General features: G+C 42.8%; 2 protein-coding genes across 4 annotated transcripts in view; one reads left to right on the plus strand and one right to left on the minus strand.

The window, feature by feature from the left end:
- Nucleotides 1–16,785, plus strand: part of iqgap2 (IQ motif containing GTPase activating protein 2) — a 76,796-nt gene that overhangs the window by 43,697 nt on the left and 16,314 nt on the right. For both annotated transcript variants that reach the window (XM_064969987.1, XM_064969996.1), the window contains exons 7-15: nt 496–609; nt 840–1,018; nt 2,931–3,018; nt 3,355–3,513; nt 4,297–4,389; nt 4,528–4,691; nt 4,922–5,082; nt 10,187–10,311; nt 10,787–10,950. In XM_064969987.1, the coding sequence (XP_064826059.1) occupies nt 496–609; nt 840–1,018; nt 2,931–3,018; nt 3,355–3,513; nt 4,297–4,389; nt 4,528–4,691; nt 4,922–5,082; nt 10,187–10,311; nt 10,787–10,950 (1,247 nt within the window). The remainder of the gene's footprint in view (nt 1–495; nt 610–839; nt 1,019–2,930; nt 3,019–3,354; nt 3,514–4,296; nt 4,390–4,527; nt 4,692–4,921; nt 5,083–10,186; nt 10,312–10,786; nt 10,951–16,785) is intronic.
- Nucleotides 7,214–16,048, minus strand: LOC135542799 (proteinase-activated receptor 3-like). 2 transcript variants are annotated; one of them, XR_010456135.1, is made up of 3 exons: nt 15,734–16,048; nt 14,196–15,326; nt 7,214–8,020 (listed from the first exon to the last, which is right to left on the minus strand). XR_010456135.1 is itself a non-coding variant. In XM_064970009.1 (2 exons), exons 1-2 carry the CDS (start codon nt 15,819–15,821, stop codon nt 14,257–14,259), a joined length of 1,158 nt encoding a protein of 385 aa, XP_064826081.1. In that variant the 5' UTR covers nt 15,822–16,046; the 3' UTR covers nt 13,370–14,256. The 2 variants fall into 2 exon arrangements, 1 of the variants encoding a protein (XP_064826081.1); XM_064970009.1 differs by lacking the exon at nt 7,214–8,020 and having other exon boundaries at nt 13,370–15,326; nt 15,734–16,046.

The raw sequence follows: 16,785 nt of genomic DNA on the forward strand, positions 1-16,785 counted from the left end.
TTGTCTCGGCTGGCACGCGCACGCGCGTGCGGTAATGACACATAATTGGCGCTCATGTTTGGTTTTGATCGAAACAGAACGTCATCACTCGCTCCCAGCTGCGTGTTCAATTCGATAAGCACTGTGGAGATGATTTGTAACGTGGTTGATATAAGTGAAGTGTGAAATACCAAACACGTCTCTTTACCGTTCTGTTTAAAATCTCCAGTGTGTCTTGATGTTATATAGGTTGCTAGTGAATGAGCAGTCCCTCTCCTAGGCACAGAACGGCTCATCATAATGGTCGGAACGGAGCAAATGGAATGGCATCAAACACCTGGAAACCATGTGTTTGATGTACTTGATACCATTCCACTGATTCCGCTCCAGTCATTACCATGAGCCCGTCCTCCCCAATTAAGGTGCCACCAACCTCCTTTGCTCCTAGGGTATAGAGGTTTCCTGCTGTGCCAGTTTGGCTGACCTGTTTGTAATGTGATCCTGTCTGTCCCACAGAGGAGGAGATCAGTAACATGCGGAGTGAGCTGGAGAAGTACGGCATCCAGATGCCAACCTTCAGTAAGATAGGAGGCATCCTGGCCAACGAGCTCTCAGTGGACGAGGCAGCCTGTAAGTAGTACAGTACACTGTTCCGTCCACTGGATTTCCTCTGGAGACCACTGGTCTTCTATCCTGCTCCTGAATAGACCCATAGGGTGTGCAGGCTTGGTTCCAGCACAGCACAAAAACATCCGATTGAGATAATCCAGGCCTTGATGATAAGTTGAATCTTTTGTGTTAGTGCTGGGCTTTAACAATGTTTGCTGCTGAGTGGTACTTATTCTTGCCTCTGTACCCAGTGCACGCTGCTGTGTTTGCCATCAACGAGGCGGTGGATAAGGGTGAGGCGACAGTGACCATGGGGGCGTTGAAGAACCCCAACGCCATGCTGAGGAACACTGGGGAAGAGCTGGCCCAGGACTACCAGGTTACACTGAGCCGGGCCAAGGCTAGCAAGGAGGACCAGGCCTCAGGCAGGGTGAGGAATTCTGAGAGCCTCCCTGTTGTTGTCCTTTCCACACAAGAGTCAGTAAAAAAAAAGTTTGCGTCCCAAATGGCATCCCATTCTCTTTCAAGATTACTGCTTTTGACCAGAGATCTATGGGCCCTGATTTTGGTAAAATGTTCAAAACTGATCTTGGATCAGCAACTTGATCCTGTTCTGAACAGAAACCCCTTAGACCGGGCAGAGAGGTAGTGAGAAGTGGTAGTATATGAGTATATGTCTGCAGTGACTACCACCTTTATTTTTTTAGATTCTTTATTATCAAATATCAACAAACAAAAGAGGAATAGTCACATGCAACAAGCATACATACAAACTATTTACATTGCCAGGAATCCTAAACAAACAAATCATAATCATTAATAATGCAAGTTTTAATTGCCTTTTTGTTTTTCATTTTAGTTAAAGTAGTGCCATATTGTTTAAGTTAATTTATAAAGTGAAAAAAGTTTGGTTTTGAATCAGACCATTTGCATTTGTGAATATGAAATTTACCTAGCATTATTTGCAGTTGGAATTGAATATACTATATCGTTATCTATGTCAGAATTTCTGAAATAAATCATATCAAAACCATTAAATAGTACAACCTGTTCTTCTTTTTTTTGTAACAAATTCTGTGTGTCAATTGAAAAAATTCAACTATAAACACAGGCAAAAAACAAATGCAAAATGGTCTCCTCCATTCCACAGAAATCACAGTTATAGTTAATATTTAGCTTGAATCTTTCCAAAACATGTTTCACAGGATAAATTCTATGTAACATTTTAAATGAAACTTCCTTTACTTTTTTACTGATACAATATTTGTTAGTAATTTTCCATGCTTCCCCCCACTGTATATCACCATATATATTTTGACCAAAAGAATCTTGCTGATGGAATTGTAGTATCACAAACAATATTCCTAATCTGTTTATTACTACATTTGTCTTTGATGTTAATATTGCCGATTTTAATATATTTTCATGTAAATCTATGTTACTTACATCAACCACATAGAAATGTAAAAGATGCAACCCCCCTTGGAATCGCATCAAAAACAATTGCATATTCTTTTGGGGTTATTGGAATTTTAAATGTATCAAGAAATTCCCCAGATATGAGTAGATATCCATCCTCATTCAGTAACTGACCAAACAAAATCATTTTATTCTCAAACCAGTTACGAGAAAAAAAAGAGACTTATTTTTAAATCGTATATCTTTGTTGTTACATATAAAGTATCTGTGAGGGTAAAAATTGCCTGCTTATGGAATTTGGCAAACTTTACTGGGATTTTATCAACATCAAAATTACATCGAAGCAAAAGTTCTAAACCACCTGAAACACTTGCCATGACATTCCAGTGACTGCAGCGTCAGCTGAACTCCCACTACAACACTAGTCTTCCCACACCAACTGGCATCTCTCCTCCCATACTCCTCACTAACTCTGTGTAAACATTTAACCTACTGTGTTAAATTACACATTTCTTCAGCAAAGACATGAAATCTGAAGTTAATATGATGTCCAGATTATCAACTATTTTAGCATGACAGATTTAGTTTCAATATGCACAACGTTTAAAAAAGCTTGAAGGGATAGTGCAATATTCTTTCTACTTGACCAGAGCCAGATGAACTCATGGATACCATTTTTATATCTTTGCGTGCAGTTTGAAGGAAGTTGAAAGTAGTTTTGTGAGCCAATGCTAACTAGTATTTGAGCAATGACTGGAAGTCTACCGATTATAGCTAGCATGCAATAAAAATGGTATCCATGAGTTCATCTGACTCAAGTTAAGTAGAAAACGGCTTGGTTGCCAGAATCTCGTGTTATCCTTTTACGATTGTATGTTTATCGTCCGTCTAAGACGATGCTTTTCTCTTGTCTCCCTGTTCAGCGCTCATCTGTAGCCACAGAGGAGAGAGATGTTTATGAGGAGCTGCTGACCCAGCAGGAGATCCAGAGCTGCATTGACCTTGTTAACAGTAACTACAGTTCCTGTCTTATGACCTCAGCTCTATAATGAACATCTCTAGGATAGGCCTTGAGCAGGGGTGTGAAACTCAAATTCTGTAGGGGTGTGTGTCTGCTGCTTTTCCTTATTTCTTCTCAATTTATGTCCAATTAGAGCTGCATTAGAGACTTAGACAACTAGGTGAGAGGAGTTTCTAACTAATCAATGACCTTCATCAAGTACAAGGGAGGAGTGAAAATCTGCAGAATCTCGGGCCTCCACACATGGTCTAGAGGTAGTATCTGGGGGGGGGGTGTTTGGCCAGTGTCTCCATCCAACCCCTGCTCCCTCCTGTCTGTCTCTCCAGTCCAGGTGGCGGTGCAGCAGGTGAACCAGGCCATCTCTGCCCTGGACGAGGCTGCTCTGCTGGCTGGGCTCAGGGTGCCCGCTCTGGGAATGCTGGGGGTCCAGGAGGCAAACTCCCACTGGTACCTGGAGCACTTAACCTCCTACTGCGAAGTTAAGGCTCAGGTCAGTAAGGCCCAGTGGTGAAAAAAGTACTCAATTGTCATACTTGAGTAAAAGTGAAGATACCTTGATATAAAATGACTCAAGTGAAAGTCACCCAGTAAAATACTACTTAAGTATATTTAAAACCAAATACTTTTTTACTTTTACTCAAGTATCAAAAGTAAAAGTATAAAATATTTCAAGTTCCTTACATTAAAGAAAACCAGACGGCACAATTGTATTTTGATTTTTTTTTATTGAAGGATAGCCAGGGCACACTCCAACACTCAGACATCATTTACAAATGGAGTGTTTTTATGTTTAGTGAATCCGCCAGATCAGACACCAGGGATGTTCTCTTGATAAGTGTGTGAATTGGACAATTTTCCTGTCAAAATGTAACGAGTACTTTTGGGTGTCAGGGACAATGTATGGAGTAAAAAGTATGTCATTCTCTTTAGGAATGTAGTGAAGTAAATGTTGCCAAAAATATAAATAGTAAAATACAGATACCCCAAAAAACGACTTAAGTAGTACTTTAAACTATTTTTACTGAAGTACTTTACACCACTGGTAAGGCCAGTGGTCAAAGTAGTGGATGCATGTCTAGTAGGTTTTTACAGGTGTTGGGATATAAAGTGTCCTGTCAAAGGAAAGGAGAATACTAACACACTGCGTGGATGTGTTTTTGCTTTCAACAGCCCCAGACTTTATTTGTTGATTAAAGTTGCGTTAGTGTTACAGAACCAGGGTTTTTCTATTAAATTGAACTTGTCACCCAAACACTTTCTCCTTGGACCTCAGGATGCTGGAGGTGCAATGATGCTGCAGAGGGAGGAGATTCAGAGGGTGGTTAGCTCCACTAACGACTTTGCTGAGGCAGAGAAACGAAGTAAGTAATTTATCTGTATCATTCCAGTAATTTATATGAATTACATCAGAATAAATGTGTTTGTGTATTTGTAGGTTGTAAATCTTTTGCCATCTGCATTATAAGAAGATTGTTGAGTATTATGGGTTTCCTGTTCAGAACTGGAGGCCATTGTAGCGATCAACGCGGCCATTCGTCATGGCATAGCAGCAGAGACGGTGGAGGAGCTGATGAACCCAGAGGCCCAGCTTCCTATTGTCTACCAGACAGCTGCCAACCTCTACCAGACCGAACTGTTCAGCCTGCAGATACAGGGGGCAAAGGTGATGAACGCATGCAGGCATTCACACACTAACACACACACACATTTGAGTTGAAATTACACTTTTCTAATTTAAGCGATCATATACACTTGTACAGTTGTGAGCTGGTGCTAGTTGGCACAACAAAGTAGTAATAGATTTCTCTAGCTTGGTTCGCTAGTGTGCAGACAGTTGTGTGTCTGTCCAGTTGTATATGGTCACTGAGCCTTCTGTCTGATTGCATTGAGCAGGTAGGACTGGGGCATGAGGAGCTGTGTGTGGCAGTAGAGATGCTGTCTGCGGTGGCCGTGCTCAACGAGGTCCTGGACACCAAGGACCCCCAGGCTGTTACTGAACAGCTGACTGACTCTCCTCTGGGCTTCAGCAACATGGATCAGGACAACCTGCACAGGTAGCCAACACCACAACCTGCACAGGTAGCCAACACCACAACTATCTGACATATCACAGGTAACACCACAACTGTCTACCTTTTTGTTCCTCTAGAGCAGGAGTCTCCAACCTTTTCTTGCTTGAGAGCTACTTAAATGAAATGTAACTTATCTGAAGTTACTAATTGTTTTTCTAGCTTGCTTCTCTTCTCCCTTGCAACACTTTACACTTTACCCGCTACTGGGCAGAGTCAACTCCTTGCGCATCTGGACAGCCAATACATCTCTTGCTAGGCATGAACTTAAGTGGTTCCTCTCATTGGTGTAGTCATGGCCCTGTCTCCTGTGTGTGTATGTCATAGGACTGTTCCTTCTCAATTCATCTGACCTGACCTGGTTAGGCTGTTTTTATGTTATCCAGAGCGTTGATGACTGCAATTGTGCTTCCGACAACAATTTACACTCTTTTTCCAACGTTTACTAACACCGGCCGTATTCAACGGGTGTTGAGCATTTGTAAATTCATGAAATTCATGCGCTCTGGCACACTCAGACGAGAGTGCTCTGAAATCGGATTAGATAGTCGTGACTTTACTTCCATTAATCTGATGATTTATTTATTTAATCCATTAACTTTGTTTAATTGTTACCCAATTTTAAATTAATCATGTACAATTAACATTAGTATTTGGGGCACCACAGATGAATTTGTTTAGAGTTACCATCTCCCGAATTAAACTCTCAGGTCTTTATCTATTTCATCGATAAACAGTCATCTTATTAATCATTACCTCTTATCAAATCATCACTCGTAACCTTCTTGGATCTGCAAAAACCCCAGTCTAGCTCATTATTCAGTACTACACAAATTGTGTTCATTATTTATTTACTAGCTAAATAAATTATAACACAGAATAAACATACACCCTTTACATGAGACTAAGGTCCCTAATGGACTGACAAAATATGACTGCATATTACACAGATGGAGAGGGGGATAAAGAGGGAGACAGAGAAAAAGGAACACATCCTATAACTATTCTCCCATAAACCTCAAACTTTGCACACGAACCACCGGCCGTTTGGAATAAGAGATCGTTAATAATTTTACGTGTGAAATGCCTTCGTTCGTCATATCTCTCGGTCGGTACAAGCCTTCTCGGGAAGTTGTTGGCCTTCCAGCTGTATGGCTCTGATTGTCTGCAGGGGGTCTCCCCTTTCCTGTCTTCTACTGTTGTTCACTCTGGAAGAAAGCTAGCCGACGGTTCCGATTGGTGATGAGCGTCGTAGGATAGTCTCACTTAGATTCGCTTTTCGTGATCTGACTTAATTAAGACAGCTAATCAGCTGTACAAGTGATTGTCTAAGGTGAGCTTCTCGCCTCTTCCTTATCGTGTTGGCATTCAGGATTTGGACCACGATTGACATGAGCTGCAGTTTTTCGTCTCTCTGGTCCAAAGGAAGATGTTAATTTCTTCACCTCGTGTTGAGGTTCAAAGTTTCAACCATTTCCAACATGAAGATACCAGCCTCACGTTTCCTGGTTTAAGGGTTGATTCCTCTTCCAAGCCTTTATGCACTCTTGGTAAAAAGGGGCATTCTGTCATACTGACAAGCTCTCTGAAGGGGCCTGGCTATTTAATGTGCAAAACATATCAAAAACTATCATTAGAAAACTAAAATAACATTCCTAAACACACAGCTTCAATACTTTTCATATTGTATTCACAACATATTGGATAAAAACTTGACAGATGAAGGGGGTATCCTTTCCAAGTTACAGTATTTGGTCCTTACAGTTTTTAATAACATCACAAAATAAAAAACAATGTGACATTAGTTTTCCATAGTTCCCCACTGACCACTTCCCACATTATGTTAAATATATGGTTGTACATTTATATATATCCCATTTAGCAGACATTTTTGGGACTATTCAGAGGTGGAAGCTCTCCGTGGGAATCAATGGGAATATATATGCAAATTAATACATAAAGTTGATTGTTGCATTGGATAGATATATTTACCATATATGGAGACAGAAACATAAACCTTTTACCTTATCATAAGTAGACATAATTGCAAATTATTACATCCTTCCAATGGAAATGTGGGGGAAAAAAACACACAAAAAACAATTTAGTTACTAATTGAACTTTAATTAGTTGACTTCACATGGGATGATTTCACTGAACAACAAAGGAAACGGAATATTGAGTGATCCCCAACGATCCTTCGTATCTCCCCCCAAAATATTCAATATATATCTGGAAAATGATAGTCTAGAAACTAAAGCTTTGGTTGTCTTCCTCTCAGGCTTCCATGTCTTCTCTCTGGACCTCCTCAATGCTCACCTCTTGAACATCAGACTCTGAGGCCTCATCTTCACTGTCACTTTCCAACCTTGTTGAGGAGGATGGCTCCTTGTCAGGCTCAAAAAGCCCCAAAAGAATTCCCGGATGGCCACCAATTTTCCAACCCTTGTATTGGTCAGCCTGTTACATGCTTTGGTGTGTGTGTTCCCATACAAGGACCAGTTGCACTCTGAGGCAGCTGATGTTGGTGGGATTTGGAGGATGGAGGCAACAAAGGAAAGAGCCTCAGATGCACAAAGTCCCTTCCACCAGGTGGACGATGAGATATGTTGGCACGACTGCCATATTGCATCTCCATCCCAAAGCCTTTGCTTGGAAGTGTAATTCACCAGACTGCCAATAACCTTGCCCTCATCCAGGCCAAGGTGGCGAGACACGTTAGTGATGACACCATAGTCCTTGTTGATCCCTGCACCAGGCAGGACGCTCTTGCCAGCATACTTGGTGTCCAACATGTACGCTGTGGCGTGTATGCGCTTCAGGCATAAGTCTTCATGCTTTTTAATGTATTTCAGAACTTCAGTTTCCTCTGCTTCGAGCAACAGTGATGTGGACAGGGCAGCACCGATTTCTTCTCTTAGATCTGCAAGCAGAGTTTGAACATCAGACAGGATGGCATTGTCTCCCTCAATCCGTGCAATGGCTACTGCTATAGGTTTCAGGCTGCTTACCACTCTCTCACAAAATACATAATCCAGGAGGATCCTCTTGATGGGGCTGTCTATATTGGCAGACTGTGATATTGCCATGTCTAAGAGAGACATGGTAGCAAAAACTAACTAGCAGAAATTGTTAACAAGTTAGAAATTATTTAAACACACTTTGCTGTAGGCTACTATTTACTAGTTAAAATATTATCATGTATGTCATGTAAAATATATTCACCACACCCAGTATTGTAATCAAAACTTACCAGAAGGCATGTAACCCTTGGCTTAGACGGTGTAGTAGTGTGGGCTCAATAGCATCTCATTAGCGTGCAATTGAAAATGTGATGGAGGGCAATGTGATGGGAGTGCACTGCACATGTGATGGAAGAATGTGCATGTACTGTGCATGTAGAGGGTTGCAATTCCATTGACTTGGGGATAGTTTAACCAAAATATTCCACAAGACCTAGAATTGCTTTATGTGTATCCCACAAAAAATGTGAACTGTTATAAGCTAACTATTCTGATGAATTTAAGTGAAATCCCCCAAATTCCTTGGCTTAACTTCCCATGGAAAATATCCAGGAAAGTTTCCGATCCTTTGCAACCCTAGTTGAATATTGTTCCATTATCACTTTTTGGATGTTAGTTTTGGGTGGGCAAAAGTGTCTGAACAAAGACATTCCTTTAGTTGATACTAAAGAGAGTAATCGTTTTGTAATTTACAACCAAATGTGAAGGGTCGACCATCCAGCAGCTCCCTCTCTCACAAAATTTGAAACATGCAATATCTGAAAATGTTGCTTGCTAGACTGTTACATGGATGAATGCTTCTTCCTCTCTCACACATGCCATGGTTGCCTCTAGTTTGAAGATGTAATCCGGAGACAGGTGTTTTCTCCATCTCCTTATCTATCATACTCTAATTCCACTGATTTCAAACCACGGTCCTCCAGAAAGTGGAGAGCAACACTAATGCAAATGCAATTCTACTACTATATATATTTAAAGTCATGTTAGACAGGATTACCTAAACATACTGACTAGCTCAAATAGACAGAAGCCTGCTACATGGCAGACCAATCCGAACTCATCTCGCGGCATGTCCAGCCCACTCATTATCTCAGCCAATCATGGCTCGCAGGAAGGTTGCTACATTTTTCTGTGGCTAAACCAACTAGGCTTGTAATTGTATTCGTATTTACAGATTGCATACACGTTTGTTATTAAGGCACATGAAAGTTCACATGTTCCAGAAGGCATTTCTGCCAAAAAATGCATTTTGATGAAAAGAAAAAAATAATAATTACATTCAAATGACTCTCCAGTGAAGTTGTGATGCGCGCGATATGCCTAGTTTCCTGAAAGAAATAGACAACTTTAACCCTATAAAATCTGTTTAGTATTTTCCCAAATGTTGTTTTTGCGGCTGAATTTTTCAGAGTTTTGGATTTGTTTATATTTTTCACAAACAAAATATAAATAATTATTGGAGAACCAATGAAATTGGATGATCTGAGTCCATGTCAATGCTTAAATCGCATCAAAAGACAATTTTTAAGGTCTGGAAAAAAGCGAACACATTTTTGAGTGTAATTCCCCTTTTAATTGCGGATTTAGAGAGAGAGCAATGTGTCGGTCTAGCAATGTTTCTGTACTGTTGCACATGCTGAGTTTGCTAAAGTGGCAATATTGCTTGAAATTAATTGGCAGATGTTACACTTGGCTTTTTAAGCCAATAGTGGCTAACCAGGGGTGGGATAATGTCAAGATGGCTTTGATTGGATAGTAGCTGGAAGCTTGTGGTGTCTGGTACTTGTGAGATTTGTTCATGAAAGTTTGTGGCGGAACTCATGGAAAAAAGCATGTACTTTCAGAAATGCTTGGTCAACTACTGGTAACTCGCGATTAACCTGTTGGAGTCCCCTTCTCCAGAGAGGGAACTCCACAGTTACACACACACACACACACACACACACACACACACACACACACACACAGGTAACAACTAGAAGAAGAAACGTCTGTCTGCCTAATGTGTAACCTAGCCTGGCCCTGCCCCTTCCCCCACTCTGTCCCCCTCTCCCTCTGTCTCTCAGGTATGCAGACACTCTAATCAGTCTCCGAGCCGAGAGCCTGTCCCAAGGCCTGGAGTTCCTCACCTGGAACGATGTTCAGAAGACCATCGACACTGTCAACCTACAGGTCCACGAAGAACACGAGCGTAAGTCAAGTCCTCTAACGGTCTCGACACTGACTACATCCCAAATTCCACCCTATTTAGTTAACTACTTTTGAGCAGGGCCCATAGCGCTCTGGTCAAAGTAGTGCACTAATTAGGGAATAGGGGGCCATTTGGGATGTAGACAATGTCTCCCAAGTCTAACCATTCACTAAGCTGAGAGAAAAGTTAGCAGTGTCTTGACGAAATAAATACACAGTCTAAATAATAATACAATGTTTTATTGTCACGTACACCGGATAGGTGCAGAAGATGTTGTTTTACAGGGTTAGCCATACAGTAGTAGTAGTACGCCGCCCCTGGAGCCAATTAGGATTAAGTACGTTGTTCAAGGGCTCATCGATGATGAAGTAGTCCTGAGATCAGTATCATTAGGGCTGTTTCCCTGCTGCTTGGTGTTGTTCAACTCCCCCTGACTGTGTCATTACACGTGCTATCTGTCTCAACTCCCCTCCAGGTATTATTGCTATAGCTGAGATCAACGAGGCGCTGAGCTCTGGGGATCCTGAACAGACCCTCTCTGCTCTGCTCCTGCCTACGGCCAAACTGCAGGGGGTAAACCCAGCAACAGCGAAACACTACCATGACGTCCTGCAGAACACAAAGCTACTCATCTGTAAGGTACTGGACTGTCAGCTATTATGAGATCCTATAGATATCTTCCCTCGAGCAGAGAAGCCTCCATCTTAATACATCTCATGTACAGAGAAGGCATTAGTACCTAGAGGCTGGGGATCACAGCTGTTGATCAGATCTAGGTTACAGATCCAGGCTACAGATCTAGGTTGCCATATTTCGTATATAGTGCATTACTTTTGACTAGCGCCCAGTGTTCTTGTCAAAAGTAGTGCGATATATAGTGACTAGAGTGCCACATGGAATGACTGTAGATCTGTAACCTAGACCTAATAAGGTGTTTAGTTGAGAAGGCTAGGGACAGTGACTGAGATGAATGAGATGTTCAGTGATTAATGGGAGCGTGTTCAAGGGTCTGTCTGGAGTCAAGAACATCATCGGAATGAACCTGCCCTCACCTTTATTTAAACCTCTGCTTATTCTGTGACACCTACTGTATCCACCCCAATGGTGGAATCAGCTTCTCCCTGAAGCTAGGACAGCGGAGTCCCTGCCCATCTACCGAAAACACCTGAAACCCTACCTCTTCAGACTATCTTAAATAATCCCACAGCTCCCCCACCTAAAAATGTAATCAAATAAATAAATAGTGTGTGTGTATATAATATGTATTAACGTTCAAAAGTTTGGGGTCACTTTTGAACTGTCCGTGTTTTTAAGGCACTGCATCACAGTGCCACCAGAGATTCTGGGTTCGAGCCCAGGCTCTGTCTCGGCCGGCTGCGACCGGGAGGTCTATGGGGCGACACACAATTGGCCCAGTGTCGTCCGGGTTAGGGAGGTTTTGGCCAGCAGGGATATCCTTGTCTCATCGCGCACTAGCGACTCCTGTGGCGGGCCGGGCGCAGTGCACACTGACCAGGTCGACAGGTGTACAGTGTTTCCTCCGATACATTGGTGCGGCTGGCCTCCGGGTTGGATGTGTGTTGTGTCAAGAAGCAGTGCAGCTTGGTTGGGTTGTGTTTCGGAGGACGCGTGGCTCTCGACCTTCGCCTCTCCCAAGTCCGTGCGGGAGTTGAAACGATGAGACAAGACTAACTACTAACAATTGGATACCACGGAATTGGGGAGAATAATTAATTTTTTTAAAGAAATACAATGACATCAAATTGATCAGAAATACAGTGTAGACGTTAATGTTGTAAATGACTATTGTAGCTGCAAACGACAGATCTTTAATGGAATATCTACATAGGCACACAGAGGCCCGTTATCAGCAACCATCACTCCTGTGTTCCAATGGCACGGTGTGTTAGCTAATCCAAGTTTATCATTTTAAAAGGCTAATTGATCATTAGAAAACCCTTTTGCAGTTATGTTAGCACAGCTGAAAATAGTTCAGATTAAAGAAGCAATAAAACTGACCGCTTTTAGACTAGTTGAGTATCTGGAGAATCAGCATTTGTGGGTTCAATTACAGGCTCAAAATGGCTAGAAACAAATAACTTTCTTCTGAAACTCGTCAGTCTATTTTTGTTCTGAGAAGTTATGGCTATTCCATGCGAGAAATTGCCAAGAAACTGACGCACAATTGGCTTGGCGTCGTCCGGGTTAGGGAGGGCTGGTAGGGATATCCTTGTCTCATCGCGCACCAGCGACTCCTGTGGCGGGCCGGGCGCAGTGCACGCTAACCAAGGTTGCCAGGTGCACTGTGTTTCCTCCGACACATTGGTGCGGCTGGCTTCTGGGTTGGATGTGCGCTGTGTTAAGAAGCAGTGCGGCTTGGTTGGGTTGTGTATCGGAGGACGCATGACTTTCAACCTTCGTTTCTCCCGAGCCCGTACGGGAGTTGTAGCGATGAGACAAGATAGTAGCTACTAACAATTAGATACTACGAAATTGGGGAGAAAAAGGGGTAAAATAAAAAAAAATAAAGAAGGGAAAAAAACGGGATATCTCGTACAAAGCTGTGTACTACTCCCTTCACAGAACAGCGTAAACTGACTCTAACCAGAATAGAAAGAGGAGTGCGAGGCCCCGGTGTACAACTGAGCAAGTGGACAAGTACATTAGTGTCAAGTTTGAGAAACAGATGCCTCACAAGTCCTCAACTGGCAGCTTCATTAAATAGTACCTGCAAATCACCAGTCTCAACGTCAACAGTGAAGAGGAGACTCTGGGATGCTGGCCTTCACATTTAAAAATAGCCTGTCGTGAACAAACACTCTCACTTGACTTTTTTTCCTCTTACTAGCACTGACTTTTCTGCTACTAAAATTGAGATAAAGTGTACTTACTCAGACTGAGATATGTAGTTTCCCACCTAGCTGTTTTAAGATGAATGCACTAACTTTAACTCTAAGTTGTTTTGGATAAGAGTGTTTGCTAAATGACTCAAATGAAAGGCGTGTGCAGTCTACACCTATCAATGTGGACAATAGAATATATGGAATTAAAATGGGAATGAACTAATAAATGAATGTATGGTAATACTTCATTTGTATTGCAAGGGTTTTATATTTACAAATTGTCCTTGTGAACAAATCAAAACAGTACATAATGATAACTTTGAAGTAAGCATGTCCTTCCTTGGCTGAGATAATGAGTGGGCTGGACATGCCGAAACAGTCTGGTCTCTCAACATTGTCTCTGGGAGAATTGTTTTTGTCGTCACTGTTGCCGTCGGCTGGTTTTTCAGGACATCCTTACTGATACTGTACACAAATGAAAACATTTGCTAAACCGTCAACTTAGTAGCTCTGATAGTATCCCACAGGGGAGAACGCATAGCATAATATTGTGTTCAGATTTCAAGCAGAGCTGTTTCCTGTTCACTTGTTTACAGCGTGTAGTTCCAGACAGCTTTCCTGCCTCTTCATTTTCAGTAGTTTGCTTGTTCATGCTCTGGGCTCCCCCACTGTGCTCTGACAATTGAAGATACTGTACAGCTGTACATGGCCCATCAGTAAATAGCCCACCCTATCTACCTACCTCATCTCCATATTGTTTTGATTTACTTTTCTGCTCTTTTGCACACCAGTATTTCTACTTGCACATCATCTGCACATCTATCACTCCATTGTTAATTTGCTAAACTGTAATTACTTCGCTACTATGGCCTATTTATTGCCTTACCACCTCTCGCCATTTGCACACACTTGTTTTTCTTCTTTCTATTGTGTTATTGACTGTACGCTTGTTTATTCCATGTCTAACTCTGTGTCGCACTGCTTTGCTTTATCTTGGCCAGGTCACAGTTGTAAATGAGAACTTGTTCTCAACTAGCTTACCTGGTTAAATAAAGCTGAAATATATATATATATTTTTTTTAATACGGTGGGCACATAGTCTCTACACCAGAACAGGTGTCTGCTGTGTCCTCCTGAGAGAGGCGAAGCGCAGTTTGGAGGCGGTTGTCCTGGACATGAGAATACACAGGAAGGGGTCCAGACAGCTGTGGAAGCAGCACAGACACACTGTAGCGCTGGAGTACACATACAGCCCGTCCTCTCCACTGGTGGACAGCCTCACGTAATGGGCGATATGGAGGACGCTGCTGGGAGCGAAACACACAGTGAAGATGAGCAAGACCAGTGTGCTGACCCTGATGAAGGGTGTCCAGTCAAGGCCCGAGCGACCCAGATGCTGCACCACCGCCACATGGGTCCAGGCACAGACCACAAAGGGCACGAGTAACCCTAAACAGACCAGTGCCAACCTGTAGGGCACCAGCAGTGCGTGGGGGGAGTCCTCCAGGGGCAGTATGTCATGGCAGGTGGTGAATCCCAGACGAGGCAGCAGGAAGCTCTGTCTCACTAGGAGCTCAGGCATCACAGCCACCCCAAACAGGCCCCACACCCCCAGGCTTGCCCCCAGCGCCCAGGCCGTCTTGGGCAGCCGCCTGTACAGGAAGGGCCTCACCACAGCCAGGTAGCGCTTGAGGCTGACACAAGCGATGGTGTGGGCAGAGCAGTAGACATTGCCATAGAAACAAGCGGTGACGACACGGCAGGCAGCTTCGCCGAACACCCAGTTGTTTCCGTTTAGGTGGTAGTGGACTCGGAGGGCCAGGGAGAGCAGGAGGAGTAGGTCAGAGAGGGCCAGGCTAAGGTAGAGGACAGCCGTGGAGAAAGACCTGGCCCGGAGCCTCAGGAAGACCAGGATATAAGCGTTGTAGGGGATGCCCACTGCCATGGCCAGGAGGTAGGCTGAGGGGATGAGCCGGGTGCTGAGGAGCCCCGTGGTGTAGGCTACTGCAGGGTCCTCCAGCCTCACATCCAGCCCAGGGGCCCCAGGGGAGAGGTGGACCAAGCTGGGGGGCCCAGCTTCAGCCGTACAGTTGGTCTGAACTCTCCTGCCATTGAACGTCCTTGGGTCCAACACAGCTAAGGCGGTTATTTTTGTCTTGTTGACTTTCTCCTCTGTGGTGAAATGGGGGTGAAGAACACAGATTTTAATTCCGATGTGCGGTTTTCTACTTTGAATGCAACTATTCCCTTTTGACACACTGTATTGAATGGAAATGTCATTATAATAATATAGATATTTTTTAAGTTAATTGGCTCAAAATGCTGTTTAAAACATGCATGATGTTACACAATTCATACAAGATGTGTGACAACCGTACACTAGTGATTGTGAAGCTGATTTACTGGCAAACATTTAGGCATAACAAGCATGTTGTTGATGGAGGGGAAACATAACTGGTGAAGCCCTACCAAAATGCAGCTTGACCAAGTGGATGCAAAGTCCCCAATTGTAATATGAAAGGCTTAAGAATTATGTCCTCTAAAATCCTATGGGAAAATGTAAAACGAATGTGACTTACCATTGTCCTGGAGAGACAGTCCTACCGTCAGACAGAAGAGAATCCCAGCCAGTGTATTGCTCTGGTCTTTCTCCTGTTTCCTCCACATTGTTATTATTATCCCTGTATAACTCAAAGTCCACTAGTGTTTCTATAGACTTGCTATTGGCTAGTTGTTCATTATCAGGATAAACTAGCAGAATCAACTAGCCATCCAGATAGCTGGTTCACATGATCAAGCAGGCTACTGTACTGGAAGTCCATTCTACACTGGTGTGAGCAGTGGACCGTGAGGCTGTGTACATAGGGTGTGTGTATACTGTGTGTGTGTTTCCTGTCCAGGCTTGAAACTGAATTCCTGCTCTGCGTCAGACACTATCTACTGATTCAGCCGAGTGGGAGGAGACGGTCCTAATAGTTTACTGTTTGTCATTCCTCAAATAGTTTTTTTGTGTGAACAGGTTTCTCAAGTCTTTCAGTTTTCTGTGACTGAAAATATGGCTTGTCTAATGCAAAATTACTAATATTAGAGTAAAAAGATTAACTCCGGTTATACTAAGTAACAAGATTATCAGCTTGGGTAACATCAAACATGATCAATCAAACATGATTTCAAAACCAAGCTTCCTGGAACAGTTTCCATGAACCTGCTTTGACCTTCAGTATTCCCCATGAGTCACACACATTTAAATTCCATGTGATCGGAACTACAATTTTCAAGTTAGAAAGTATGGTAACAAGTTCCTATTTAGCTTTGGTCTGTATGTTATGTTTGTGCTTGTATGAGTCCTTGCTTATCTTATGCACGTCCTAAAGGTATTTATATACTCTTTGGTCAGTGGGGAATTCACTGGTCAAAAGCAGATCCACTTCCTGACATACTAAGGGGGCCTTTTTTCTCTTGGCTTCCTTCCTGCCTTTTGCGTCATTGGGGAGACAACCTCTCTGCTCCCAAAGGTCTCCACAATTAGTCTGAGAAGGAAAATGTTGGTCAGGCAGGCTGAATAAACATTCAGTGTGGTTTCTCTGCTATTTTAAGTGGTATTTGTGTTTGAGCAATGGACCCATGACCA

This window comes from Oncorhynchus masou, chromosome 1 (genome assembly GCF_036934945.1).
Source record: "Oncorhynchus masou masou isolate Uvic2021 chromosome 1, UVic_Omas_1.1, whole genome shotgun sequence".
Lineage (NCBI taxonomy): Eukaryota > Metazoa > Chordata > Actinopteri > Salmoniformes > Salmonidae > Oncorhynchus > Oncorhynchus masou.

Coding starts and splice junctions, on each gene's coding strand:
- LOC135542799 (XM_064970009.1), bottom strand. CDS start 15,821: ATGTGGAGGAAACAGGAGAAAGACCAGAGCAATACACTGGCTGGGATT. Junction 15,327..15,733: donor ACTGTCTCTCCAGGACAATG/GTAAGTCACATT, acceptor ATTTCACCACAG/AGGAGAAAGTCAACAAGACA.